This window comes from Elgaria multicarinata, chromosome 19, assembly GCF_023053635.1.
Source record: "Elgaria multicarinata webbii isolate HBS135686 ecotype San Diego chromosome 19, rElgMul1.1.pri, whole genome shotgun sequence".
In the NCBI taxonomy this organism is placed as follows: Eukaryota; Metazoa; Chordata; class Lepidosauria; order Squamata; family Anguidae; genus Elgaria; species Elgaria multicarinata.
Window position 1 is genome coordinate 18,056,300 of NC_086189.1, and position 27,179 is coordinate 18,083,478.

Consider the following 27,179-nt stretch of genomic DNA (forward strand, 5'->3'; position numbering starts at 1 on the left):
AAACCTGTGCCTCTGAAAGTATTTGAGTTGGCTGCCCCCCAAAATGCTACCTAACAATTTATGCTCAGTAAGAGAGACCAGCAGACCTTTTTGCTATAAGAGCAGACCACGCTATCCATCATTCTGGCGTCCTGAGGATATTGAGTGGGAAGGTGGTACAGTAATAGGGGGACAGCATGTGGAACGGTACGGCTTGGATGCTTTGCTACCTGTGATGTGGGTGGTGGGAAAACCTGGAGAAGTCTGCACGGCCCTTGATGGCATTTCACTGTGCGCGCCTTGCCGGATTAAACCAAAGGTCTGTCGTGTCTGATGTTTCATGAATGGACAGCCATTGGCCTCCGGAGCAGTCAAATTATTTGCATCTAGGCCAGGTGTTTGACCTCTAATTTAGATTCTCCCAATCCTTTTAGCTGAGAGGGACAACCGTTATGTATGTGGCCTTCCTTTTTCAAGCTACGAGGAGTAGCAGCTTACTTAATTTGTTAAAAAGATAGAATAGTGAGTTGTGTCAAATTCTAAACCAGATATTTATTTATATTTGCATTTTATCCTGCCCTTCCTATGTGGAGCTTACTTGGGGATTGTTAGGCGGAGACGGATATACCTAGAGCTACATAATATGGAATCTAGTTTCCCTACAAACATGTAGCTGTGTGGACGTCATTCCATTCTCCAACCAAGCGCAGATATAACCTTGCTCAGCCTCCTTACACCTGGCCCAGGACAGATAATAGCCCTGTCTGTCAGGCGACGGTATTACTTTTTTCCTTCCTAACTGGGCTGTCTTCCGAAGAAGCAAGACATTGTCGTGGCTCTCGGATGCTCTCCAGGAACTTGGCTGTTCTAGGGAAGCATTTCCTGACTGCTCGAGGTAAGGGGGCCGGGTTTGGCTCGGCTATGAGTGGAGTTGGCTACCTGCCACTTGACAGGCAGAAAATGGAGCTGGCTGGTTTCCCCTGCTCTGTAACTTAGAGACAATCCGGCATGGTGCAGCAGGAGATATTGTATTACAGCCCTCGGTCAGCCAGGATTGAGTACAAGCAGTAGTACTTGCCTTATCCTTCCAGTTGCTCTTGGGCCTACCTGGGGGTGAGCGAGTTTCCGTCGCTTTTAAATCTCTTATTATGTTTTAAAAACCTTTATACTGCTGCTGGTTTTTACTTCGATTTTATACTGCAGTTTTTATCGTTTAAAAGCGTTATGTTATGTTTTATCGTATTTATTGGTTTAAATTCTTGTGAAATGTCCAGAGAGCTTCAGCTCTTGGATGGTATAGAGATGATGATGATGATAATGATAATAATGATGACGACAATGATGCCTCTTCAGTACGTGGCAATACATTTGCGATCCTAACTGATAGAACAGGTGGCTTTTGGCATCCATATACCTCTCTGAGTGTTCCAAGGACATTATCTAGGCAGTCCTTACAACCTCCCTGAAGAGTAGGCCAATATTAATCCCCCACATTCCAGATGTGGAGTGCTAGCAAACACTGAACATAGAGCCAACGTGGTGTAGTGGTTAGTGTGTTGGCCTGGGACTCAGGAAAACTGTGTTCAAGTCCCTGCACAGCGGTGACGTTCGCTTCCCAAAGGCCAATGGCTGTCCATTCATGAAACATTAGACTTGAAGGACCTTTGGTTTAATCCAGCAAGGCGTGCACAGTGAAATGCCATCAAGGGCCACGCAGACTTCTCCGGGTTTTCCCACCGCCCATCACAGGGAGCAAAGCATCCAAGCCGTACTGTTCCACATGTTGTCCCCCTATTACTATACTACCTTCCCACTCAACATCCTCGGGACGCCAGAATGATGGATAGCGTGGTCTGCTCTTCCAGCAAAAAGGTCTGCTGGTCTCCCTTACCGAGCATAAATCGCTAGGTAGCTTTTTTTTTTTTTTTGGCAGCCAGCTCACATACTTTCAGAGGCACAGGCCTCTCTCTGAGCCATTTTTCTCTTCTTGCACAAATGTGCTTGCCTTCCAACCGTTCAGATGAACCTGCTAGAGATAAATGGCCAGTGTGGTGTAGCAGTTGGACTGGGATTGGGGAGTTCCAGGTTCTAGACCCCGCTGGGCTATGAAGCTCTCTGGGTGACTTTAGGGCAGTCCCTGACTGTCAGCCTAACCTACCTTATAGGGTTGTTGTGAGGTTAAAGCAGAGAGGAAGAGTGTTATGTGAGCCACCTTGGGTTCCTTGCGAGAGGAAAAAGGCGGGATATAAATGTAATAAATAGAAATAAAGAAACAGGGGTGTTGGACGCTGTAACATATTGCTGCAGTTCCCACTTGTCTCTGACATTAACGTTCCCCATCGCTTAGCACTGTTCTGAGGTTTTACATCTTTCTTCGTACTCTGCAACACCTTCTCGTAGTGCGCTTTGCTTTGCTTCAGTTTCCTGGAGTATTTTTCATAGGTGGGGACTCTGTGTTTGTCCTGAAATTTCACTTGAGGCAAAACAGAGGGTTGATGTTACTGCTTTGTCACATCTGCACCCTGGTTCTCACTGTGATTTCTGTTTACACTTGAAATGCACCTTTGGGATAGGAGAAGGCAATGTATATCTGTGTTTCCCAGTTCGTGTAGTTAAATTTCCTCCCCACTCCATGTTAGAGCAGTTACAAAGTTCATCACCCAGTGGATGAGCCGGTTCACACGTCACACTGCAATTCCTGGGTTGTCTAACTTGGGAATTGCTGGGGTCACGTTTCTGCTTTCCGTCCCTTGGTTGTTTTGTGATGCGCAAACCCAGAAGCTCTGGGTTGTTTAAGGGTTAAATGTAGCTGGCTAGGGTATTCTGGGAGTTGTAGTCCAACACCTACGGAGGGCACTAGGTAGGGGAAAGCTATGTGAGAACAATAATAACAGCAACAGCCCAGATTAAAAGAAATGCTCTCAGCATGTGCATTTTTGCAATTTTAGCTCACTTAAATCCCAGTATCATTGTGAGTACAAGAATAAACTGGCATTTGTGTCCTGCTGCTCAGATGTCCCTGTTAGCTTTGGCTCTCTGGGTGGTCATGGGGGGGGGGGGGTGAGTTCTCAGGCCCTTGATTTTGGCCCCAAGGTCCAACCATAACGGTGCCAATGTTACTTCTCCATCAAAGCAGGTGCTCTCAGCCAGAGGTTGAGTCACCACAATCTCAATAATGCTGCTTAGACCCATTTCAATTGCCCCAAACCACAGCACTGTGTCCTTCCATAACTCAGGGTTGCACCCTCAAATCCACTGAATCTAGAGGCAAGAGTTTCCTCCCTGCGTTGGTTGTGTTGTGCGAGAAGAGCTAATTTTAAAAACACATCCTCCTGTACACAGACAATTTTCCACGTGGGTGAATAGAGGAAAATAATGATTAGGATGTGGGATCTTGGTAATTATAACAACAGAGTCTCCGTGACACTGTCATGGCGGCAGCAATGTCTCCTTTCCCCAAAAAGTTAAGTGGGGGAATGATCCGTGCTAGCCTTGGCAGCGATCGGCCGGTGCTGCCCTCTAAGCAATTCACGCCGGCCGCAGGATGGTCGCCCCGTGGGAAGAAAGATGAAACGGGCAGGGCGTGCTTCCTGCGTTCGTACTTCTGCCAAATTAAGGGCCTCTTATAATTGAGGAATCGTGAGGGGCAGTTGAATAGCAGCACCAGAAGCAATAGCATTAACATCTAAGGCTTGCGGAGTGGACATTTTTAATGTCACTTTCCCTGCCCAGAGCCCTCAACAGTCCCCATTGTCACCAGGAGCAACCAGGAGTTGTAGGTTGTCTCACCAACTCAGAAGGAGCTGGTTTACCTGCTAGCCCAGGATTGTCTATTTTGCTTGGCATTGGCTCTCCAGGGTAGGCATGGCCGGACCCCCTGCCACTGGCCCACATCCCAGGAGGGGCTCCAGCAGTAGCCCCCTGGAGCTGCTCCTCCTCCTCTTCCCCCTTGCAACCTGCTCGTCCACCTACCCCTCGCTCTGGCCCAGACAGCGGTGGTGGTGAGGAAGGTGGAGCAGGAGATGCCGCGGTCTCCTGGCTCTCTGCCTGCCCAGCAAATAGGTGGGAGCCATAAGGAGCAAGAGTCAGTGGTGACCATGGTGCTGAGAAAGCAGACTCACCCACGGAGGGAGGGTGTCTTCTCAAATACATGGAGCCGAAACCGGTCTTAGGCGATGGTCACCTCATCTGACCTCTGCTGCAACACATGGCTGTCAATCCCCAAAATTGACCCTCACAACATCTAAACCTTTGCATGTATCAATGGGTAATTCCAGCCTGCTTGCAAAACAAAATGGGCCTCGGTTGCTCACGTGAGCAAGCCAAGCTGTAAGGGAAGGCAATAAAACCCCAGGGTAACTGGCCAACCCGTCTTGAAGGAAAGTCCCTTCTTGATTGTGAACTGGTGATGTCTTCACCAACCAGTGTGGTGTAGTGGTTAGAGTGTTGGACTGGGACTTGGGAGATCTGGGTTCACGTCCCCACTCGGTCGTGAAACTCACTGGGTGACTTTGGGCCAGTCCCTGACTCTCAGCCCCACCTACCTCGCAGGGTCGTTGTGAGGGTAAAATGGAGAGGAGGAGGAAGACCACATAAGCCACCATGGGTTCCTTACAAGAGGGGCGGGGTGGGGGAGGCAGGATATAAATGTAACAATAATAAGATAAATTGCAGTAAAGCAGCGATCATAAATGATCTTATCTTAAGAGCTCTGTCAAGGATCCGTGATAGGATTAGCCTCCCAACAGAACCGCTTTCTTCTCTGGTGTAGTATGTTGGGTCCAAATTGTCTCAGGATAAGCTGGGATAATTTATGACTTTGGCGGCGAGTGGGGGTGGGGGAAACAGATCGGGTAACTTGCGTATGGAATAAAAGGAATGGTGTCCGTAATTATATCCTTCCGGCCAACTGTCTTTCTCAGGCGCACCACAAGGGAAATGCTGGCAACGGCAGTAAATACAGAGAGACCTTGCCATCGGTCACTTTGAAGCGGATAAAAGAGCGATGAGGTCCAGGTATCTTTACGGGAAAAGCAGTCGATGAGGCTGGGTATATACTTGAGCCCACGTCTGCACTGCGGTTTAATTCTGTTCGGCGTGGTGTCAGTTCTTATTGCTTAGCAGTGCTGGGGGCCTGGGTAGGGCCCCACTGAAAAGAGCCCCGTGGATTTGCTCCTCCACTTCCTCCCTTGCAACCTGCTTGTTCCCCTGCCTCTTGCTCCGGCCCAGACCACGGAGGTGGTGAGAAGGAGCAGCAGATGGGTCTGGGTTGCTCCCTGGCTCTCTGCCTGCCAAGGAAGCAAGTGGGAGCAATGGTGAGAAAGACGAGGGAGGAGCGAGAGCAGGTGGTGACCATGGCGGTGAGAAGCAGATTGATTGAGGGAGCGCTGCTCAAGGGCCCTCCGAAGCCTGGAGCCGCCACTGCCTCTGCTACGATTAAAATTTAGCTGATCTCGCCCAGGGCCCCAAATTCACCTGGAGGCAGCATTGTCGCTTAGCCCTGTTTATTTACTTATTTAAAGAAGACCCCACGTTTTCAAGGCGTGTGCAAGCAGCTATTGAAAGGGCGCTGAAATAAAACAACAGCAATTAACACGAGCACTGAAAATCGGAAGGGAAAAGGATGAGGGGTTTTGGAATCTTAACATGTTCGTATCAGATTGCCTGCTTTTGCCGGAGCTCCAATCCTGGAAACGCAACCCTGTGTCTTCACTGCAAAGCAATGCAGGAAAAAAGGCTGTTGCGAGATACTGTGGGTAGGAGTCGGTGACTTGAGTTTCCATTGAAAGACAGTGGCGAGCTAGAAAAGACGGAAGCTCTTTCCCCTCTCTCCATGCTGTTCGAAGGGTTCTCCAGGCAACACGAACCTCAGCCTTTAATGCAGCCTTCCTCAACCTGGGGCGCTCCAGATGTGTTGGGCTGCATCTCCCAGAATGCTGGCTGGGGCATTCTGGGAGTTGTAGTCCAACACATCTGGAGCGCCCCAGGTTGAGGAAGGCTGCTTTAATGGGCACAGACTTTTGAAGCTGGTTATGCTTTTTGGCTGTTTTTGAAGACCGTAAAGCAGGGTTGGGCACTTTAGGCCTTGGGCCAAACACGGCCCGCCTGGGGCGAGGTCCTCTAGATGGCCTCAGCCCATTTCTCCTTCTCCCCCCACAATTGTTGAGTGATTTCCCAGATTTTGTGCAGTTCCCCCCCCATTTTCAAAGGTTGCAAGGCCTCTCCTAAACCTGAGTTATTGGCAGGAAGAGTGTTAAGCTAAAATAGGCATTGTTTGGTTTTTTGGCCCTGCCCCCTTTTGCCTCTGGCCCCACCCCTTTTCCATTAGCCCCACCCACCTGTCAAGCATGCGGCCCCGTGACAGGTTCTCCAAAATTGAATCCGGCCCTCGGCTGAAAGAGGTTCACCACCCCTGCTGCAAGACACATTTACAGTATAAAAATGGTTAGGGTCGTATACTGTCATGGCTTCTCTCAAAGCATCCTGGGAATTGTAGTTTCCGAGAACTCTAGAGATCTCCCCCCCCCTCCCCCGCCGCCCCCTTCAGGGCTGCAGCCAGAGGAGAGGGAGTAATTCTTATACCTGTTGAAGTCTGTGGTATAGATGAGCAGGACTTCATACGTTTTTGCAGCCGTTAGACGAGCGCATCGTTTGGGCCTGGTACTGGACATACTCAATTTATTTTGGAATGTGGAAGCAGGTTTTGGAACTGGGAGGGGAGAAAGCATTCAAAAAGCAAACCCCGTTAAAGGACTGGATTTGCTGCAATGGAGGAATTTCGTGGGAGGTTGAAGTTGCTAGCAAAACTTCCTCCATGAGGGTGAAATATCTGCATTGCAGAGAGAAGGCTTATGGGTTCAGGCATCTCCAAGTGGGCCAGTGGGCCCGCTTGGAACTATGAGGGGGTACCGTGGGTGCTCTCACAAAACGGCTGCCATGAACTGGCTTGCCCACTCAAGGAAATGGCAACCGTGGTCAGCGTGGCCGGTCTCAAAACTCTCATTTCGCAGAAGGGCCAACTGATGAGCCGAAAAGAAAAGTCGCTTGCCCAAGAACCTTAGACCCCGAGGCAGGGATGGGCGGCTGAGCTCCAAAGCACAAAACCACTCGGTCGGACCTAAATAAATATGGTGCAGGAGGCCCTCAGGAGCTTCTGGAAACGGAAGATGCTTTTATCATGGAAAAAACAGCTGAGGGGGTGATGAGTTTTTTTCTCCTCCCCGAAATGTTTTCTCAAAATGGCAGTTCGGGCTCAGTTCCGCCCGCCCGTGCGCTTGCACTCATGTAACGGGTATCGTGCACATCGGTGCGCGTTGTGTGCGGCATGATGGTTGGCGAATGTGAAGCGACTTCCCTGGCTAAAGAAATATGGCTTGCTCTTTCCAAAATGAGTTCCTCTTGTCTTCCTGCAACCTTTTGTTTTGTTTTTCAAAGTAGAAATCCTGAAACGGGGAGAGAGAGTCCTTTCGCAGATCAACGTGCGATGCCTCCGCAGGTGTCCTGGCTGCACAGCCATCATCTCCGCGTTCTCTTCCCTTCCCCCGCGCACGCTATGCACACCTTTCTACAATGCCTGTCCAAAGCTAGAGAGAGAGAGGGAGAGAGAGGGAGGGAGGCTGTCAAAGCGAACAACAAGCGGAAGGAACAGCCGTCGAAGATGAATAGAATTAATAGCTACTTATTTCTTGGAAAATATGCACAAAGGACAACCGGGACCAGACTTGTTCTTGCAGTCTTAATTGGGCACTGCTGTTTGCATCTAACCAGCAGCAATTGGCTGCTATTACCTGCTAAAAATAACGAGGGATTGTATCCCCTCCCCTCCCCTCGTGGCGCTCTGATTTCTTTTGCCTCACGTGCGCCGCCTTTCGCGTCTGGCACAGCGTCGCTCTTTGGCGGGAGCGCTGGGCTTGGCACGCTGCAATTTTCTCAACTCGTTCGCCTTGGAGCTCTCGGGAAGCCCTTTTAATGTTGTCATCTGCTCTGGGGCATCCGTTCCCCGCTCTGATGTCTGCCACGGGGCTCTTGTGTTTTGCCCAGGATTCCCAGGTGTGTTTACGGCAGGCTTTCCGTTCACGCAGGACACTCCCTAGGTCGACCCCCGGCTCAAACTTCCTTGCGTGACAAGGGAAACAGAAGGTGGGCAGCTGTTCCAGAGAGCCCTGCCTGCCACCCACACTCTCGCTGCAGCAAATGCATGCCTTCTTGGGAGGGGGGGGAGGCCTCACCCTGCTTCATGGTAGGGCCAGTTCTACTCTTGGTCTTTCAGGCCTTCTCTGAAGTCTGTAAAACGCCCAGTGTTCTCCTGCAGCTGAGCGCAGAAGAGGTGGGCAAGCTGTCGTCTAGGAAAGCGAATGTCACCCTCTTATTGAGGAACCTCCCTGGAATGCAGTTTTGGAAACCGCTGGCTTGTACAAAAGTCCACGTGCATCTTCTGCAAGTGTCTGCATTATGTGCCATCAATGAGCGGCAGAGCGGAAGGTTCTGAGCCGCCTTGCGGGAGAAAAAAACATGAACCGGGTGCGGGGGAGGCCGGCATGTTTTCCAGAGGTTCTCCACCGGCTTGTCAGCACACCGCCGAGGGAGGGAGGGAGGTGTTCCCTTCAGGCCTGTAGGAGAGAGTTCTGATTTTGAATTCAGGGCTGGATGGCTTACAACAATAAAATACATATCATAGAATCATAGAATCATAGAATAGCAGAGTTGGAAGGGGCCTACAAGGCCATCGAGTCCAACCCCCTGCTCAATGCAGGAATCCACCCTAAAGCATCCCTGACAGGTGGTTGTCCAGCTGCCTCTTGAAGGCCTCTAGTGTGGGAGAGCCCACAACCTCCCTAGGTAGCTGATTCCACCGTCGCACTGCTCTAACAGTCAGTTAAACTCTAACATAAAACAGGTAAAATATTAAAAGCAATCAAAACATCAACACAGTAAAAATAATAATAAATACCACTACTATTACTGTTACTGCTACTTTTACTTGTACTATTGCTACCACATTACACAATTGGTAACCTGGCATTTTACTGCAAATCGTAGAGTTGGAAGGGGCCTCTAAGGCCATCGCATCCAGCTCAATGCAGGAATCCACCTTAAAGCATCCCCGACAGATGGCTGTCCAGCTGCCTCTTGAAGGCCTCTAGGGTGGGAGAGCCCACCATCTCCCTAGGTCACTGGTTCCATTGTCGTACTGCTCTAACAGCCAGGAAGTTTTTCCTGATGTCCACACGGAATCTGGCTTCCTGTCACTTGAGCCCGCGATTCCAGTCGATTTTGATCCTGATCTCCTGCTCGCTCCTACTCTACTCCAACTTCCAGTGGCTCTCCCCAAGGCCTCAAGCAGAGGCCATGAACCCTGCACCGTATGCAAGCATGCATCTACTCCACCTCTTAGCTACGCTCCCTCCCCGTGGCCTTGTAGCAGAGAGACTGCAACGTTTGCAAGCCTTCTAGGAGCTGCTGGGGGAGGTTGGTTTAGCTTAGCTTTCCGTATGATCTCTCCTAGGCCGTCCCCTTCGAAATTTTACAGCCGCCGTTCTAGCCTGCAAGAGGGCTGGCAGGCAGTTAAGCCACAGAGCCGGAAGCAAAGTCATTGAAACTGCTGGAGTCTGAAAAAGAAAATATATATATATAGTCTTCTCTAATTTTAGCCAAAGAAGCCTCACATTGATCAGTTCCCTGGATCATGACATGTTTGGAGCTGTCCAGAGGTTGGCTGATAAATGGAGAAATAATTTGCTGTCTAATTAGACTGGCCATTCGGCATGTGGCATAGTGGTGCCACCAGCCTGCCCAGCAAGCGGTTGGCCATTCTGACACCGTCCAGAGGCCAAAGGGGGGGGGGAATTCTTCAAGGGCTTGGTGGGCCGGAAATGTCCAGCTGGAGTGACATTCATTACGCCAGTCTCTGACTTTCCCTGTGGCTGTTTTTGCAGCCTGCCTAGCATGTGGGCATGGGAGTATCTTTAAACTAGCACACACACCCCAATTCTAGTTTTCCTAGCAGGGCTAGGAAAAGGGGTGAGTGGGCACCTGGCGAACCCTATGAGGTCCAGATTTGGCTCCTAAGAGGAACCCCATGACCTAGAGAATATGGCCAGAGAATTATATTGAATTAGGCAACTGAATTATTGATCTCTTCTAGCAAAGGCTGGGCAGCCATCTGTTGGCTGAATTTCCTGCATTGGACAGAGGGTCAGACTACATGTCCTACGTGACTCCCTCTAGCTCTCCGATCCTTTGTTTGTTGTTTTGCTCATTTTCTTGAGCTGCTGCCATGTCACTAGCCTTAAAAACACCTCCAGGGGTAAACCAATGAGCCACAGCTCGCAAAGGACGAAACCTTAGAAGGTAAAGTGCTTATTAGCAGGGCTTAAGCAACCAGGTACCTGGGAGGAAATGGTTGCTGGTCTGTAAGTAAACCGATCCCCTTGGGGAACATGTTGGCAGGTGGGTGAGAAATGAGGTACCGGAGGCTGGAGCCCAGGGAGAGAAATTACTCCGCTTTGGGGAAATGACCTGGGCCGATTTCTTCCAATGGAGGTTTGTGAAAATAATGCCTCTCGGGTGCCCCCTAAAACTTGTTGTTCCGTCCTTCAATCTTCCCGTTATTACCGTCTTGTTGCCGCTGTTCCTAGCTCCCTCACCAGCAGACTCTCTCTCTCTCTCTCTCTCTCTCACACACACACACATAGAGACACCGTCCTCCTGATTCTTGGCGTGTAATCTGATGACAGCAGAATTTGTTGTTGTAGTGAAGTCTGCCTGTTTGGTCCCTCTTCAGTATATTGTCTTGGGAGCAGGTTGATGGCGAAGGATTACTTGGAGCTGAGCTGCATGGGAGATAACATGACATTTTTAAATAAGGAGAAAAGAAGAAGAGAATCCGTTATGATTATTACTAGGGTTCAACTGCTCCCTCTCCCCGCCCCAATGTGTGTGTGGGGTTGTACCTTCATGATTAAAATCTGCCGGTGTGTTCGAAACATGCCTAACTTTGTCTCTAACATGCTGTCTTTGGGTTGGATCCATCATCTGCCTTCCGCCACGGGAAGGGCTATTTCGCCAGAAGGGAATCCCTTCCACCTGGTTTTTGGGGAACGCCCCTCCCGCAATTCACCCCATTCAGTAGGCTCTCCAGAGTCTACATAGCATTCCCAGAGGGCTCGTGAGGCTGCCTTGAGAAGGACCGGGCACAGAACGTATCAAGCCAGTGCCCATGCGCAGCTATTCCAGGGCAGCGTCGAGGGTAGGCGCGGTTGGGCATGGGCCCAGGGCCCACGCCCCAGCAGGACCCTACTGAGAAGGGCCCCCTGGGCTTTCTCCTCTTCGCCATGGCAACCTGACTTTCTCTCTGCCCCAGGCAACAGTGGTGGTAGGGAGGAGGAGGAGGAGGAGGAGGAGGAGGAGGAGGAGGAGGAGGAGGAGGAGGAGGAGGAGGAGGCTGTGACACGGCCTTCTTGCTCACTGGTTCTCTCCTTGGCAAGCAAGCGATAGCTGCCATGAAGAAGAGGAGAAGGAGCAAGCGCAGCGGCTGGCCATGGCGGCAAGAAGGCCGGCTAACATCAGGAAAAACTTCCTGACTGTTAGAGCGGTACGACAATGGAACCAGTGACCTAGGGAGGTGGTGGGCTCTCCCACACTAGAGGCCTTCAAGAGGCAGCTGGACAACCATCTGTCAGGGATGCTGTAGGGTGGATTCCTGCATTGAGCAGGGGGTTGGACTTGATGGTCTTCTAGGCCCCTTCCAGCTCTACTATTCTATGATTCTAAGGAGAAGGCCCACGGGATGGGCCCTCCAAAACCTGGAGCTGCCCCTGGCTCGGAACCTCCTGCCCCTCCAGGCTCCCAGCACCCTATGCGTATTCCCGCCTCTCCGAAATCATTCCTCTCTTGTACCCTTAAAGTGACAAAGTGCTTCAGAGCTCTTTTCCTCTCACCCTTGCAACAGTTCCGAAGGCCGGACACGCCGCCGACTCAAAGCCACGTGACGATGCCGTGGTTTTGCTGAGAAGGTTCGGCAGACCGCAGCACCGTTTGCAACGCTGAGTGTCCGGGTGGGTGGTCCTTTTATTATTATTATTATTATTATTATTATTTTAAGCTTCTTAAATTTTTAATCGGCAGAAGCATTAAGTAAGGCCTTTTTAGTAAGACAGAAAAGGCAGTGTCAGCATTTAGCTGCTTTGCTGTCTCACCCTTTTGCAGAAGGAAAAGGTGTTGCGATTCAGAACCAGATGCAGCTCCGCTCCTCCTGTTGTGAGCCTTTCACTTAAAAAGCGGCTGTGCGTTATTTAACCTTTTCTAATTTCCCTTCCGCCTCCGCTTGGAGCCCTCCCCGTGTCGTGGCCTACAGCTCCCGCCTGCCCTAGCCACCGTGGCCAATGTGGACAAGGGATTGTAGGCCAAATCCTCTGGCTTAAGCGGCATTCTTTGAGAGGCTGAAAGGGTGTTATTGTGCCTACTGTTGCTTCCTGGGCAAGCTTGCTCAACCTCATCTGCGCCAGATGTGTTGGACCATCCATCCCAGCACCCCTAGCCAGCCAGAGATGCTGGGAGTACTAGCCCAACACATCTGGCAGGCCCTAGTTGGGAGAAGTCAGTCCTAAGGGTGTTAAAAAGACTTTGGCTTGCTAGCAAGTCCTGTAACCTCAGCCACCAGGCCCTGCACCTCTCCCTCTCGGCCCTCTTAATTGGCCAGGGATGCTTTAGGGTGGATTCCTGCCTTGAGCAGGGGGTTGGACTCGATGGCCTTGTAGGCCCCTTCCAACTCTGCTATTCTAGGATTCTAGGGAGCAGGTTTTGGCCCGTGCTGCCTCTGGTTGCCGGTGGCTCCCATAAGCCCGTCGGCCCCCATCCTTGCCTTGCCCCAAGGACTAAGGCTTCCCGTAATTGGCCCAGTTTAAAGGTGGTGCCTCCATTGCTTCCCCTTTCCTCATGGTTACCAGTAACATCTGGACTCGTGGAACCATACGCATAAAAGCAAGCTTAATCCCCGATGCAGAATTCGGCGTCCTCCACATTGTGCACAGCGTCCTCCGCGTGTGTCTTTGTTCCACCATTCCTTTCCGGGCTTTTATCCTCTTTCCAGTTGCTCCATTTTTCCTTCTCCAAAAGGATATTTTTAGCCTGCTTTTGTATGTCTGTTTCTCCTCCACCGCCACCCCCCCCACCCCCCCCCCCCGGCTCCCCGATTTGCTTTTCTGTCTGAGGCAAGGAAAGTGGCGTTTTCTCCACTTGCTCATTTTTCTCCACATCACTCCCCACCCTTGACTGTTTTGTCTGCCTCTCCATCTCTCCATCTGTCTCCTCTTCCAGTGGCTCGTTCACGCCACCTTGTTTACTTGCTCATTTCAGCTTGGCGTTCTCCGCTTGAATCTTCCACTCCCTTTTGTCCACATCACGTGACGGTTCTGGGGATACAACTACAGACACCTCTGCAAACATGTTTGCTTGGTAATGATAACTCAGGGGGCATGTACGGTGGAACTGGGCCGGAAGGAAAGAGAGCTTGGGGTTGTGGCGGGCAGCTGGATGAAACGGTCGGCCCAGCATGCGGCTGGTGAGAGAGAGGCAAATGCCATGTTAGGCAGAATTAGGAAAGGGATTGAAAATGAAACCGCCAAGACCACACCGCCCTTATGTAAATCTAGGGTGAGACCGCTGTTGGAATACGGGGTACCATTCTGGCCAACGCACCTAAAAATGGCATATTGTAGAGTTGGAAAAAGTGGCAACTAAAATGATAAAGGGGCTGGCGCAAGTCCCCTACGAGGGAAGGTTACAACAGCTGGGAGTCATGAGAAGACTCAGAGGCAGTATGCCCATGGGCAACAGTTGCTGGGGAACATGGGCAGGAGAGTCCTGTTGCACTCGTGTGCTGCTTGTGGGCTTCCCGTGGGCAGCTGGTTGTCCGTTGCGTGAACAGAGTGCTGGACTAGATGGACTCTTGGTCTGATCCAGCCTCAGGGCTCTTCGGATGTTCTTAAGTAAAGCAATTAAGCCTTCTCTCAGGTAGTTCCCCCACCCTCACCCTGGTTGGGTTTACTTCCGGTCTCAGAACCAGAAATACATGTAGTTGGGGGGGGGGGTGGACTGTTGAGCTGATGCCTTATAGCCAATTTGTACGACTGTTTTCAAAAACAGACCCAGTGACCTGGTCTGCATGTAACAGCTTTAGTTAGGAGTACTAGTTGAGGATGGGTTGTCAAATTATGGCTTGTTGTTATGTGAAAACCCTGGACTGTGGTTCAACTATGGTTTGTTAACCATAAACAAGACAACCCATTGTTTGTTGTTGGGTTGTGAACTCTGGGTTGTTTCTCTCTTCAGGGGCATTTCTCTCCTTTTTGGGGGCCTCCTCTCCTTTGTCAGAGCACTAGAGAGAGAGAGGAAACTTCCTGTTCTCCTCTGAAAAATAGCCACTATCACACTCTTTCGCTCTCGTCTACGGCAGGCCGAAACGTCCATTCAGTTCTCGCCGGTGACACTTAGGCACACACGAACCTCCACATTAAAGTCATCTACATAGCAAGCTCTCAACCTCTCGCAGTTCTGGTCTCCCTTTCCTGGAAACATGGAATGAGTCCCCATCTGAACCAGGGCTCAATGAGAAAAGAGATGCACCCCATAGGCTGTGTGGCCTGAAGTATCCCGTCACAGTGCGTTAGGAAACATCTGGTGTGACAAGGAAGGCTTTTGTGGGGGACATCATGTTATGCGCAAAGTGTGTATGGAACGGCAGACAGTAGGGTGAATCCGTACAATATTTTTCAAGGTGAGAAATACAAGATGATGCCAATTTGTCGTTTCCATCACCCACCTGCGCATATAACCTTGCTGGGGGGTAAACCTAGGGCTCGATCCAGGATCTGCCATCTGCAAGAGGAAGTGCTCTGATTGCAGAAGTTCCCTCTGTCCCAATTTCTGGAGGATCCCCACACACAGCTCACCTCTTTCAGCAGCATCCCCTGACTCTCTGTGTAGCATTTTCAGGGGGCAGGAGGGGTGTGTGCTGCCCTGGGAAGGGGGGGTAGGAAACTCCCCTCCGTCAGCGCAGTTGTTCCCGTGTAAATCGTCCCTCAGCTGTCGCCACCAGCTGCCGATCCAGCTGAGGGAGGTGAGCGGAAGAGAAGGGCCATTCTGTAAAAGAAGGACTGCTTTCCCCCTCTTCCCTCCCCGTTCCATTTTCCTTGTGTGTCGCGTCTTTTCAGATTGGAAGCCTGCGGTTACAGGGACTGTCGTGTTTAATTGATTATATATAAGTGTCTCTGTGGGCCTTTTTGGCTGAGAAGCAGCATAAAAACACTTAGAACAGATAAATAAATGAAAATAACCCCCTAGAGTCTCTCCAGCCCTGTTTCTTGGTAGAGCAGACTGCTCTGACTGACTTAGTATTGCTGCGAGCCTTGAGTTTACACAGGCGGGGTGGAAAATCTCTGATGTATTTCTTCTTCTTTTTTAAAGGAAGTCTCCAGGATCTGTTTTTAAAAAAAGCACTGGTTTTTTTTTGTGGTTCGGTAATGAATGGAGGAGAAGGACAGCAAATGACAGTGACTTGCTCAGCCTCTCTCGTTCTCTCCTTCCCTTGTGGATTTTAGTTGGCCTCTGGGGGTGGAGAAGGGGTGGGCGGATTGCGTGTCGAGGAGGGCGAACTGTTCCCCCTTCCCATCCCTGTGACATTCTGCGTGTCGGAGTCCCAGCTGCAGCTCTCGTTCCGAGCCTCCTGCCATCCATGGCTAATGTCGATTTCTGTCCGTTCCCCCTCCCTAGGACTGATTTTGCCCTGACAGAAACCATGTCGACGGGCGGCGTGGAAGACGACATCCCTCAGGGAGAGCGGAAGACCGTCACGGACTTCTGTTACCTGCTGGATAAATCCAAACAGCTTTTCAACGGCTTAAGGTTGGTCGGGTCTGGGGTGTTTTGCGTTTCCTGGCACTTTTGGAGGCTGTCAGGTTGGGCAACGCCGCATCACAGGGAAAAACTGGGGAGCCCAACAGCGCTAAAATCCCAGAATCCAAGTTCCGTGCTGATTGAAATTGAAATCTGCCACCTGTAGAAATGTATTTTATTTATTTATTACGTTTCTGTTCTGCCCAAATTATCTTAATTATGCAGATTTTCAACCTTTTCCTCCTAATTTTGTGTAATTCTGCTTTATGGTGCCCGTAGGCTTTATGGCTCGACAAAGTTCCGCTATGTGTACGACTTGGTCTGTGTCTGCAAGCTGAGCTGCGGGCTGTTCCGTGAACGCCTTTGCACATTTTTTGGGATGGGTGGGAAGGTTCTGTAATTTGCGCACATTTCTGTAATTTGTGCGCAGTTATGCAAGTTTGGCTGCAATTGTGTCATTTGCACACTTCCCGTCGTGATTTACTCAAATTGCTCAGAATTTTGTGCAAATTGTAGAACTCTGCTTGACTGCAGCGATGCTTTACTGTGAAATTCTCTCTTTCACATTCTGAAATTGTACAGTCCATTCTCTGACCCCCCCTAGACGTGCTCTTCAGTTCGGGGAGCTAGAGCCTCAGATCATGTTGTCTTTGCTGTACGCACACATCCTCTATTCATGCGCTCTGCCTGATGCATCAAGCCCTTCCTTGCAAGCAAAGAGGAGAAATTGTGCACACCAAAATCCCAGCTGTATCTATTTGGGCTCATGGGGGAGCTGGTGGAAATACAAGCCGTGTGTTTCTTCAAAACGAAAACGGAGATAATACGATGTTCCTCAAAGAGTCTGGGTGTGTTTGAAGGGGTGTGGGAGAAACCGCTTGATTGGGCTCACGGTCTGTCGCTGGTTCCTGTGGATAAGCAAGCGTTACCTGAGTTACCGTCTCCTGGGATGATTTTCAGGTCAAGAGCAGGAAAGTGGAGATACGGAGCACACAGGCAGGGTATGTTTTCAGCGGCTGGCAGAAACGGTCGGGCGGAGAATATTTTTTGTTTTTTAAAAAGATTTTTAGGTTGCTTTGAAGGAGTAGGAACCTCTCAAGGTGGCATGCAAAAATAAAAATGCCCAAAGAAAACAGAAGAGCGATAAATAAAGGGGGAGCAATCCCATGGCCCCTGGACAGTGTCTGGGGGGCATAGGATATTTCGGTTCCCTAGATCTGAGATCGGAGGCAGTGTGCCGACTTCGGAGGGGGGAATCTGAGCTCCAGCCCCACTCCTTCCTTGCAGCAGGCATGGAAAGAACCGCACAAGTTGTCTCTCTTGAGATCGGGAATGCAACCTCGGAGTGGGGGTGGGTGGTGGTAACAGGGGCACTCTAGTAGGCAGGGAGCGGTGAAGACTAGAGAGGCCAGGATACGAGCTATCTCGAGGCCTCTCCAGCCTCCACCCCCACGAAACTCCCCAGCCCAACTGACAAAGAACTCCATCTAATGAAAAGGCAGAGCAGGGAGACAGGGAGGCGAAGATCGCCGCCGCTGCTGCCGTGCCTCCTGCTCTGCACTGGATGATTGTCAGCTTCCAGGTTCGGAGCCTTACAGTCACCGAGGGCAGAAATAATAGAATGGCATCCTTAATCGACAAAATACTATTAAAACAGATAACACCAATAAAAACAGTAGATATCCAACTTAACATTACTTCGAGCTAGGTTGTAGAACAGCGCCCTCCACGATCCTTTTGGGGGGCAGTTGGCGGATTTGGAGTCAGACTCGTGGCTGCCCTCACAAAATGGCTGCCACAATGGCGAGAAGAGGCTCTTCAACCCGGCGGTTGATGGGCGGAGTGGGCGTGCGGCGCCCCGGTCTTGCGCAAGAGCAGGCTCTGAGGGAAGGTGCGGTGGCTTTTGGGAAAACAATCCGCAGGCGATCCCATGTTCCTGGTTCCATATCGGGCCGGGGTGAGCGGCTTGGGCCATGTCTGTCGCTCTCCCTGCAGCGTAGCCCATCTCGAGACGCACTGCGGATTCCACCCCCAGCCCGGTAATTGCTTTCGCTCTGCAAGGCCCTGTTGTTACGCTGGCCTGCTGGGCTAATAGCTTCTTGCTATTATCAAGCCCAAGGAGCAGGAATTGTGTGTGTGTGTGTGTGTGTGTGTGCGTATAACAGGTTCCCCTTTTCCTGCTGAAGAACGGTGGCACATCCTCATCAGGCTGACGTAGGAAACGCTGCACTTCCGGAGGGGTTCTTCAACGTATTTAGGCAGGGCTGGGGAATGCTGACTTCGAATATTTTAAATAATAAAATAAAGCTGGCAATGGCAGGCACCTAAGGATAGGGCTGGGTGTTTGCAGCGATGTTGTGGGAGCACCGGAACAGAGGAAGCTACTGAGTCTGAGCGTTGGTCCATTTAGCCCAGTATTGCTGGCACTGACCGGCAGCCGCCGCTCTCCAAGGTTTGCAGGCAGGAGTTTTCCCAGCTCTACCTGGGGAATCGAACCTGGGGCCTTCTGCCTGCAAAGCAGGGGCTGTTCCACTGAGCTACGGGAAAGTTGCAGGATGTGGCAGTAGGGAGAACAGGCAGCTTCCTGTGGCTCTTCATGGCTAGGTTCCCACAACATGCTAAGCTGCAACGGCTCATTTTCTGGCAGAACCCACGATTGATTTGTGTCTTGAATTCCCGCACTATGGGTCACCCTCCCACAGACACATTTTCTTATGGATCTGTTAGATACTGCACTTTCGTGAGACAGGGACCTTGGGGCCCACGTCCGCCATGTTGGAGACTACGGGGCTGATCCTCAAAGCGACCGTTGGCAGCTCAGCCCTCCCATGCCAGCTGTGAATGCTTCTTAAGTTACAACCCCAAAGGGGCAGCTCCCTTGTCTGTTTCCCTTTTGGCCCCGCCGCCTCCAGAAAACACCTCGCATGATTGCCTGCCCTTCTGGTACGTTGGGCTCTCTGAATGCCGCCTGCTGTTTTTTCACGGAGCCCCGGGTTCACCGTCAGTCAGCATGCAAAAGAGAGCACTTCTGCTTCTCTCCATAGTGTTTATTCAGCACAAACCTCGCTCGTGGTTCTTTAACATAAGTAAAAAAGAAAAGGCCGGTCACCGCCCGAAGATGCTTGCAGTCTTAAGTTTTGGCCACGGGAAGGAAGGGGGAAGAGACCCAGTGGTTTACGCATTCTGGGTTTGACTGCAGCGTTGCTCTGCAAAGGTGCAGTTTTAAGACATTGACAAAATGAGGGGCGAAAGCCTATCTCTCATCACGGAGCATTTGAGAGCCTCCTAGCCAGAGCTGGCAAGACTTTGCAAATTCCTAGGAGCCGCTGTTGCATTTTAATGAAAGCAGATGACACGCCCGTCTGTGGCTTTCCCACAGTGGCCTTTCTGCAGAGCTGGCGAGCCCGGCCCAGCCTGTGACTTTCAAACTCCGCTTCTTCCTCTTTCGTGGATGCCTGTTGTTTGTGCGGGTAGCGGTGGGAGCGTTGAAGGTTTGTCCTTACGAACCAGACCAGGACACTTAAGAGATCACCTGGTCCCCTTACTGGCCTGCTCGGTTGGTGCGGTCATCAGGAGATGCCCTCCTGGTAGTGTTTCCTTCTCGGAGGTCCGCTCCATCACGGCTCAGAACAGGGCCTTTAGCGTCGTGGCGCCCACCCTCTGGAACTCCCAACCACGACAGATTAGGCGGCCGCACCTTGGAGAGCTCATTTAGTGTTCTCTCTGGTTCTGACTGAAACCCGGAGCGGATTCACCACCCCACCGACATTGGAGCCACCAGCCTCCACTGCCCACACTCTTGGACGGGAAACGCATGACGCATAACACGGCACACAGAGAAATGATGTCCATCTGGATGAGCATCACCAGGTGGTCTCTATGCCCCACATGAAGACCCCCCTCTTTTTACTTTGCCAGCTAATGATGTCGGGTCCCCCCGCTTTGCTCTCTTTCAGAGACTTACCTCAGTACGGGCAGAAGCAGTGGCAGTCCTATTTTGGGAGGACCTTTGACGTTTACACCAAGCTCTGGAAATTTCAGCAGCAGCACCGGTAAGAGAGAGCCCTGTAAAAACGACTCCTCCTGGCTCGAGATGGCTTCCCGGCCTCTTCCTGGAACGCACGGGGCGGAGTTGTGGGCGGTTTGGGTGCCCAGGCCGGACTCCTTCCTCGGGAAGAGAGCGTCCCCTTCGGTAACCCTCCAACAAGTTCAGCATCCCGGACAAATAGCTGCACTACAGCAGGGCCTGGTCTAAACATGGACAGGGCTGTGCCTTAAAGCTCTTATTACTGCCAGCAACTCAGCCTTTGGAGAGGCATTTCGACCTCTTAGAAAGGCTCGTTTGAGGCTTGTGAGACTTTGGGTGCAATCCTACGCATGTTTAGACGGGGGGAAAGGTCGTGGGGAGTGCTGGGAGGCTGCGGGAGTGCGCCAGCAGGCTGCCCTTTAGCCCTCTTAAGCAATAAATGGAGACCGCTGCGTTTGGGTGCCAGAAATCTTTATAAAGGAAATTCTAGGGTTGGTGTGGCACCGTCTGTAGAACGTATTGAACGTGACCCGTCCTCTCCCTCTTTCTTTCTTTTTTCTTTTGCGGGGACAAAAATGAAGGCAAGTGTTAGACAATCGGTACGGCCTGAAGCGCTGGCAAATCGGCGAAATTGCTTCCAAGATCGGGCAGCTTTACTACCACTACTAGTAAGTCACTCCTCCCAAGCCTTGAGCGTCGTATTTATTATTTTTACTTATTAAAACATTTGTATCCTGCTCTATATCACTAGGATCTCAGGGTGGCAGACAGATAAGCTTGCCGTCGACGGTTACTGGTCAGTCTGCTAGTAGGCATGGACTGCCTCTGTATTACTGGCACGATGCCTCTGTAGGCCAGTTGTAGGGGAAGACGAGTCGGAGGCTGCTCTTGCACTCATGTCCTGCTGGTGGGCTTCCCACAGGCATTTGGTTGGCCACCGTGTGGACGGAATGCTGGACTAAGTTCCGGCACCAGGTTTCGGATGGCAGGCTGCAAAGGGGAAGAAGAGTGACATTTCCAAGGGGGTGCTTCTCAGTGGGTCCCTGCTGGGGTATGGATCCCTGGGCGTGTGGGCCTTCATTGATGCCGGCCCTGCTGTTCTAGATAGGCCTTTGCTCTGAACCGCCATAGCCCCTCATTTTTTTGTGCTCTTAGACTGCCCAATAACCGGACTCCTGTGAGCGATGTACGTACAATGCAAAACATTAAAACAGTTATAAAAGCATCACAAAACCGAGATAAAACCACCAGCAGCGGGGTAAAACATAAAACCAGCAGTAAAATGAAGCAGGGCAAAGAGCTAAAACGCACTTAAAATCAGTTCTTTAAATGCATGGGAATGCGGAAAGGTCCTGAGAAGACCATCGTGTAGGCGCCGGGTGGGTCTCTCTGGGGAGGGTGTTCCGCAGAGGCGGTGCCACCGCTGAAGAGGCCCCCGTGCCTGCATGGCATGACAAAACTGTTCGGTGTAATGTCAGAAGTGTCAATGAAAGGCTTGTAGGGGAAAGGGTGACCCTCATGCTCGGTTGTGGGGTGGGGGGGTGGGTCCGCACAGGCTCTGGCCGTGGAGGGCTGAGCCCGCCTCTTCCTTCCGCAGCCTTCGCACGTCTGAAACCAGCTACCTGAACGAAGCCTTCTCCTTTTACTCTGCGATCCGGCAGAGGTCTTACTACTCCCAAGTCAACAAAGAAGACAGGTCAGGCCATGCCTCCGTCTTGTGAGTTCTGCGATTCTTCGGAGCGAGAAAGTGCTGCGTCTGAACACTCGTGGCTGGGCGGGCGGCGGGGGGGGTGGCGTGGCGGGGGGTGGGGCAGCTCTGGGTTCGGTTGGCGTCCTGCAGCTGGTGGCGGGAATCCTGCCCGAATGGGGTTGGGGTTAGGGGCTGTTGGGTCAGAGTGGAGCCAGAGAAAAAGCCGAGTTCCAAGTGGGAACACGCTGCCCGCATGACAGCCCCGGTTGTACGAGAAGCCTTTGCGACGGATGTAGAACTTCGGAGCGGACACTGGCCCTCCTGCGGTCACACTCTAGGGATGTAGAATTCCCCCTACTTTTCCCTGGCCGTTGTTCGTTCAATTATTTCTTGCCTTTTTTCACGGTCTTTCCCCCCCTACAAAAAGGTTGAAACGCCTCTCCTACGCCTTAGTTACTAGCAGTAAGAGCATTAAGCTAAAATAGGCTGGTATTTTTGGGCAGTTTTGCCCCTCCACTTGCTGGAATGCGACCCCTGGGAGCACCTCCCAAATGGAATTCCGCCATGAGCTAAGCTGCCTCTGTGACCCTCCTCTGAAAACACAGGCTCCCATCTCTCTCTCTCTCTCTCTCTCTCTCTCTCTCTCTCTCTCTCTCTCTCTCTCCCCCCGCCCCCCCCCCCCCGATAATTCATGGAGCTGAGGCAGAAGCCCCAGGGGCTTTGATGCGCCCAGCCTTTCATCCACAATTCAATCCCTGGCATCTCCAGGTAGAGCAAGGAAAAAACCTGCCTGGAGCCCTGGAGCGCTCTTGCTGCCAGTCAGTGTCAGCAATACTGGGCTGGATGGACTTGTGTTTCTGTGCTGCCTGATTCTTTTAAGGGAAGCCACCAGGGCTTGAGGCTGGGCCTCTCGCCTGCATGCAAAGTGTGCGCTCTCTTTTTCCGCATGCAAATCATGTCCCTCCCGTTGGCGAGACAGCTGTGCTGGCAGGTAACACAGAGGCTTGTGGGCTTCCAGAGTCGCTTATTTCTGGCCTTCCCACACGGTTGGCCTTTGAAGCTCCAGGAACCGCACAGGCGCTGGGGATTAGATCTTTCCTGGTTGCATTGCGGCTCTGATTAAAAACCCGAGACGGCATCGCCGGCTTTTCCTCCGCAGGAGCCATCTTAAGGTGTCGGTTCTCTTCTCTTCCAGCTGCTGAATATTTCTCCGTCTTCTCCCATTTTGCTTTCTCTTCCCAGGCCTGAACTGGTAGTCAAGAAGCTGCGTTATTACGCACGGTTCATAGTGGTTTGTCTTTTGCTGAACAAAATGGATGTCGTCAAAGACCTCGTAAAGGTAAACCGGCCGTAGCCCTTCGGATGTGCTGAACTGGTGTCATATCCCTCCTGCCCAGGTGCTCGGAGGAGTGTGTCAGCCGCACAGCAACCCTGCGAGGCTGGCCTGCCCCAAGACCAGCTGACGGGCCTTTGAGCCTTCGGTTCGCCCACCCAAAGCCTTCTCTCTAGTCCAGATACTAATCACGGATTTCTGTATTATGTGTGTAAGCTGTTATATTTGTTGTTCTTGCAATTTATGTTCCGCCTATATACAAAATACTCTAGGCGGCGTACAAAGTTAGAAACGTTTTAAACAAGATGGAACAGTCAGTAAGACAATACCTAGGGCAGCACAAAGATCTTAAAAGCAATTTAAACGATAAAACAATCCAGCATAAAAGCAATAAATAACAGTATAGATGATAGACAATATATAGCAGCATAAAAATAATATATAAGTTACGTTGGAGCTGCTGTTTGCAGGGAGATGCCATGCGTACATTTAATAACAACGATAATAATATAATACCCACAAAATATATAAGAAAATTACACACACCCCCAAAAGAAGAGCTCTGCTAAATTATTTCCAAGCTGTTCCTCTTTCTTTCACCGTTGCTTTTTCCAGGAATTGTCGGACGAGATTGAAGACTACACCCACCGGTTCAACACGGAGGACCAAGTGGAATGGAACCTGGTTCTCCAAGAGGTGGCGGCTTTCATCGAGGTAAGGATGAAGGCTCTAATGTTGCTCAGCGTTGGTCCGGACAGAGGCTGGGGTCTTCCTTCTGGGATAATCCCATTCTGCCCATTCAGAAAGAGCCGCCGCCGTTTCTGCTTCCTTTTGAGCAAATTTTTACAGGGCTTGAAAGCCTCATGTTTTCAGATTGCGCCTGTTAATCGAGCCAGATGTTTTGGGACTGGTTCTCCCTTACTGATGCCAGAGCTTCCAAGGCTCTCCCGCCCCAAAGGGCTCCCCGAGTGACTTTCAATGATTAGTAAAGACACAATCCCTGCCCTCGGGCTTACAATAAAGACGCATCACAAAAGGAAAAAGGTTTGGGAGGGAGGAGGAAAAAGGCAGGCACCAGTTCTTAGTTTCAAAGTTCTCATAGGTGATCTTTCAAGGCGCCCATTTAACACGGTTCTGAAGGATTCTCACGGGTGCTGTGCGGTGGTGGTGGTGGGTGGGGCGACTGGCTCTCTTGACTGGCTCTCTTTCTAGGCAGACCCCGTCATAATCCTGAATGACGACAACACCCTCGTGATCCTCTCCAATCGCCTCTCTGAAACGGGCGCTCCTCTGCTGGAGCAGGGGATGATCGTGGGGCAGCTGACGCTCGCCGACGCCCTCATCATTGGCAACTGCAACAATCAGGTGGGCTCCGGCACACAACCGTTTCCTTGTCCGAGGTTCACCCCACCGCCCCCACACAAAAAAGTGGTAGGGGTGTGTTTTTTTAAGGCCTAAGAAAAAGCACTGCTGAGGGGACCCAAAGATCCCTCACTTGCATGGTGCGGAGAAGGGGGATAGGGGGACATTTCTCTCCCTCTCCCATAATACTAGAACTCAAAGGGGTCATATCCCATGAAGCTGATGGGTGGGAGATCCGGGAGAGATCAAAGGAAGGACCTCTTCACACAGCGGAGAGTTAAATTATGGAACTCACTGCCACAAGATGGGGCGATGGCCACCTATTTGGATGGCTTTAAAAGGGGGTTGGATCGATTCCTGGAGGAGGAGGCTATCGAGGGCTACTGATCCCGATGGCTACGTGCTATCTCCACTATCAGAGGCAGTAAGCCTACGTGCACCAGTTGCTGGGGAACATGGGCGGGAGGGTGCTGTTGCATGCATGTCCTGCTCTGTTGGTCCCTGGTCGGCAGTTGGACTACATGGACCCTTGGCCTGATCCAGCATGAGGGCTCTACTTCTGCTCTTCCTTGTCCAACACCCTTGTCTCCCCACAGTGGCCGACCCAGATGTGGCCCTCCTGAGATACCAGTCCAGCCCTCTGGGGCTCTCCAAGTGGCCCCGCCCCTTCCCCCGCCCCGCCCCTTTCCCCCTAGCCACCAATCGTTTCGTGCTTTCCCAACGTTTGTGCCATCGTCTCCTCCGTTCTAAAAGGCTCAGTCGCTGGCAGGAAGAGTGTTAAGCGAAAACGGGCTGGTTAAATAAATGCCTCCTGTAGAAAGGTTCAACGACAACCCGTCCCTCTGGATTGCCATGGCGTGTGAACCGGGTTTCTGTGGCTATTTTTACTCCTGTACACGGCTTGCGCGTCTTTTGTGGATAAGCAACCTTCGTGGGTTTTATTTCTTCCTTTTAAAGAAAACGTTTGCAATGCTTCCATGCCCAGCCCAGGTGAGAGACCTCAGAGGACTCTCAGGGCCTCTGAAACTGGTTCTCTCCTAGGTCAAATTCAGTGAGCTGACAATCGACATGTTCCGAATCCTGCAAGCCCTGGAGAGGGAGCCGATGAACTTGGCGTCGCAAATGAACAAGCCCGGGTTACAGGCAAGCTGCTTCCTCGGTGTTTTCACTCGCCAGCTTAGCAGTCGCGTCTTTTTTGCGGGCTTGTGGGCTGAGTAGTTTCTCCCCCCCCCCTTTAGAATTCCACCTGGGCTGATTTTGTAATAATTGAGAGAGAGCCGTGCTGTGATGAATAATCCCCCTGTCTCCTTTTTTTTTAGTGCAGACCACAAGAGCTGCTTTAGGAACCTCTGTTTTTATCTTATACAGGAGACGACCGAAAAGCCAGCAAGGAGGGAAAATCCTCACAAGTACTTGCTTTACAAGCCGACCTTCAGCCAGCTTTATACCTTCCTAGCTGCCTCGTTTAAGGTTTGTGCGACAGGGTGGCGGGGGAACGCGTCTTCGCGGTGGCCCGACCTCCCAAAGTGCAACTCCGCTGCATCGGGCAAGGCCGGCCCGACTGTTAGACAATGGCTCAGTTCAGACGACACGTTAGTCAGCACAGTGTGAAAACGCCACCCGACGCTTGCGTTTTTAGGAGGGGGTCCCCACACAACTCCACCGTTGTGTGAGTGTGGGGTACCGTGGAGTTGAGTCAAAGTCAACGCGGCCTTTGAGTGACAGTTCCTCCGCCCTCTCTCTTCTCCCGGTCCTCCTGATGGTATCCCATCAGCCATTGCTGCAAAAACAATCCCGACGGCTCTCCTGGAGCAGCGCTCGCTCCTCTTGCCAGGGAACTCCGTAGCCAGCAGGGAAAGTCAGCTCAACGCAACGGAAAACTCCGCGGAGGCCGCCACAGAGAGCCCTTCCTTTGGCCTGTCCTAAATCTCTCACCCCTCAGCTTCGTGGGATGACCCCAACGCATTCTAGTATTATGGGAGGGGGCGGAAAACGTCTCCCTGTCCACGTTCTCCACACCAGGCATAACTTTGTACACCGCTATCACGCCTCCCTTCGCCTCCTTTCCTGGGCAAGGTCCTTGAGTGGGTGGTGGCCAACCAGCCCCAGGCTCTCTTGGCTGAGACTGATTATCCCAATCCATTTGAGTCAGGGTTGTTTTTCCTTCTCTGGGTTCCTTTGCTTTGTCAACCACCCCGAGGGCTTTTGCCAGATGGGCGGTATATCAGTTTATCCCGGAAGTAAATAAATGCTGCCCCCCCCCCCGGTACCCTCTTTGTCCCCTGCCCCCCTTTTCTTCCTCTGTCAACCTTTCAGGAGCTGCCTGCGAACAGCGTCTTGCTGATCTACCTGTCGGCCACTGGCGTGTTCCCTTCAGGTCGTTCGGATAGTGAAGGTACAAATAAAGGAATGCCCCCTGTCATGAACAGGGCTTGAATTCTCTTTATGATCCACGGGCCGGCGGGGGGGGGGGACCTCCAGACTGGTTCCGTCAAAGGAGAAGCTGCTTTTTCCACCCCCCCGAGGGGGTTCGCTTTCCTTTGCTGACATAGCGGTGTAATGCTATGCGTGTGTCCGGCTTTGCTTCTCAGTCTGCCCGGGGCCACGGCGAAGGCTTTCAGATGTCGGAAGCATTAGGCCTGGTTCAGATGCTTCACCGCAGGGGTGGGCAAATCTCAGGGCCTCTTGAGGTCCTGATCTGCCCGTTAGGGTTTTTTTCTGGGTGGCCACGTCCCCTTCCCTTGACCCCCCTCCCCCCCCCAACCACAGATCGTTTCGTGGTTTTATGGCTTGGGTGCAGTTTTTTTCTCCAACTTTAAAAAGGTGAAAGTGCCTCTCCTAAAGCTGAGTGTGTGATTCTATGTATGTTTAAGCAGAGAGGAAAAAATCCTACT

The 27,179-nt window shown here is 51.6% G+C and overlaps 1 protein-coding gene across 4 annotated transcripts in view; it reads left to right on the top strand.

The window, feature by feature from the left end:
- SCAI (suppressor of cancer cell invasion) overlaps positions 1-27,179 on the top strand; it is a 46,291-nt gene that overhangs the window by 7,943 nt on the left and 11,169 nt on the right. Inside the window, exons 1-12 of one of the 4 annotated variants that reach the window (XM_063144476.1) lie at positions 11,942-12,035; positions 13,336-13,434; positions 15,751-15,882; positions 19,830-19,925; positions 20,482-20,568; positions 21,498-21,617; positions 22,833-22,929; positions 23,539-23,637; positions 24,136-24,288; positions 25,327-25,433; positions 25,659-25,755; positions 26,602-26,680. In XM_063144476.1, the coding sequence (XP_063000546.1) occupies positions 13,424-13,434; positions 15,751-15,882; positions 19,830-19,925; positions 20,482-20,568; positions 21,498-21,617; positions 22,833-22,929; positions 23,539-23,637; positions 24,136-24,288; positions 25,327-25,433; positions 25,659-25,755; positions 26,602-26,680 (1,078 nt within the window). In that variant the 5' untranslated portion in view covers positions 11,942-12,035; positions 13,336-13,423. Of the gene's footprint in view, positions 1-11,941; positions 12,036-13,335; positions 13,435-15,750; positions 15,883-19,829; positions 19,926-20,481; positions 20,569-21,497; positions 21,618-22,832; positions 22,930-23,538; positions 23,638-24,135; positions 24,289-25,326; positions 25,434-25,658; positions 25,756-26,601; positions 26,681-27,179 lie in introns of those variants that run through there. The other 3 variants (XM_063144477.1, XM_063144474.1, XM_063144475.1) reach the window with 3 other exon arrangements.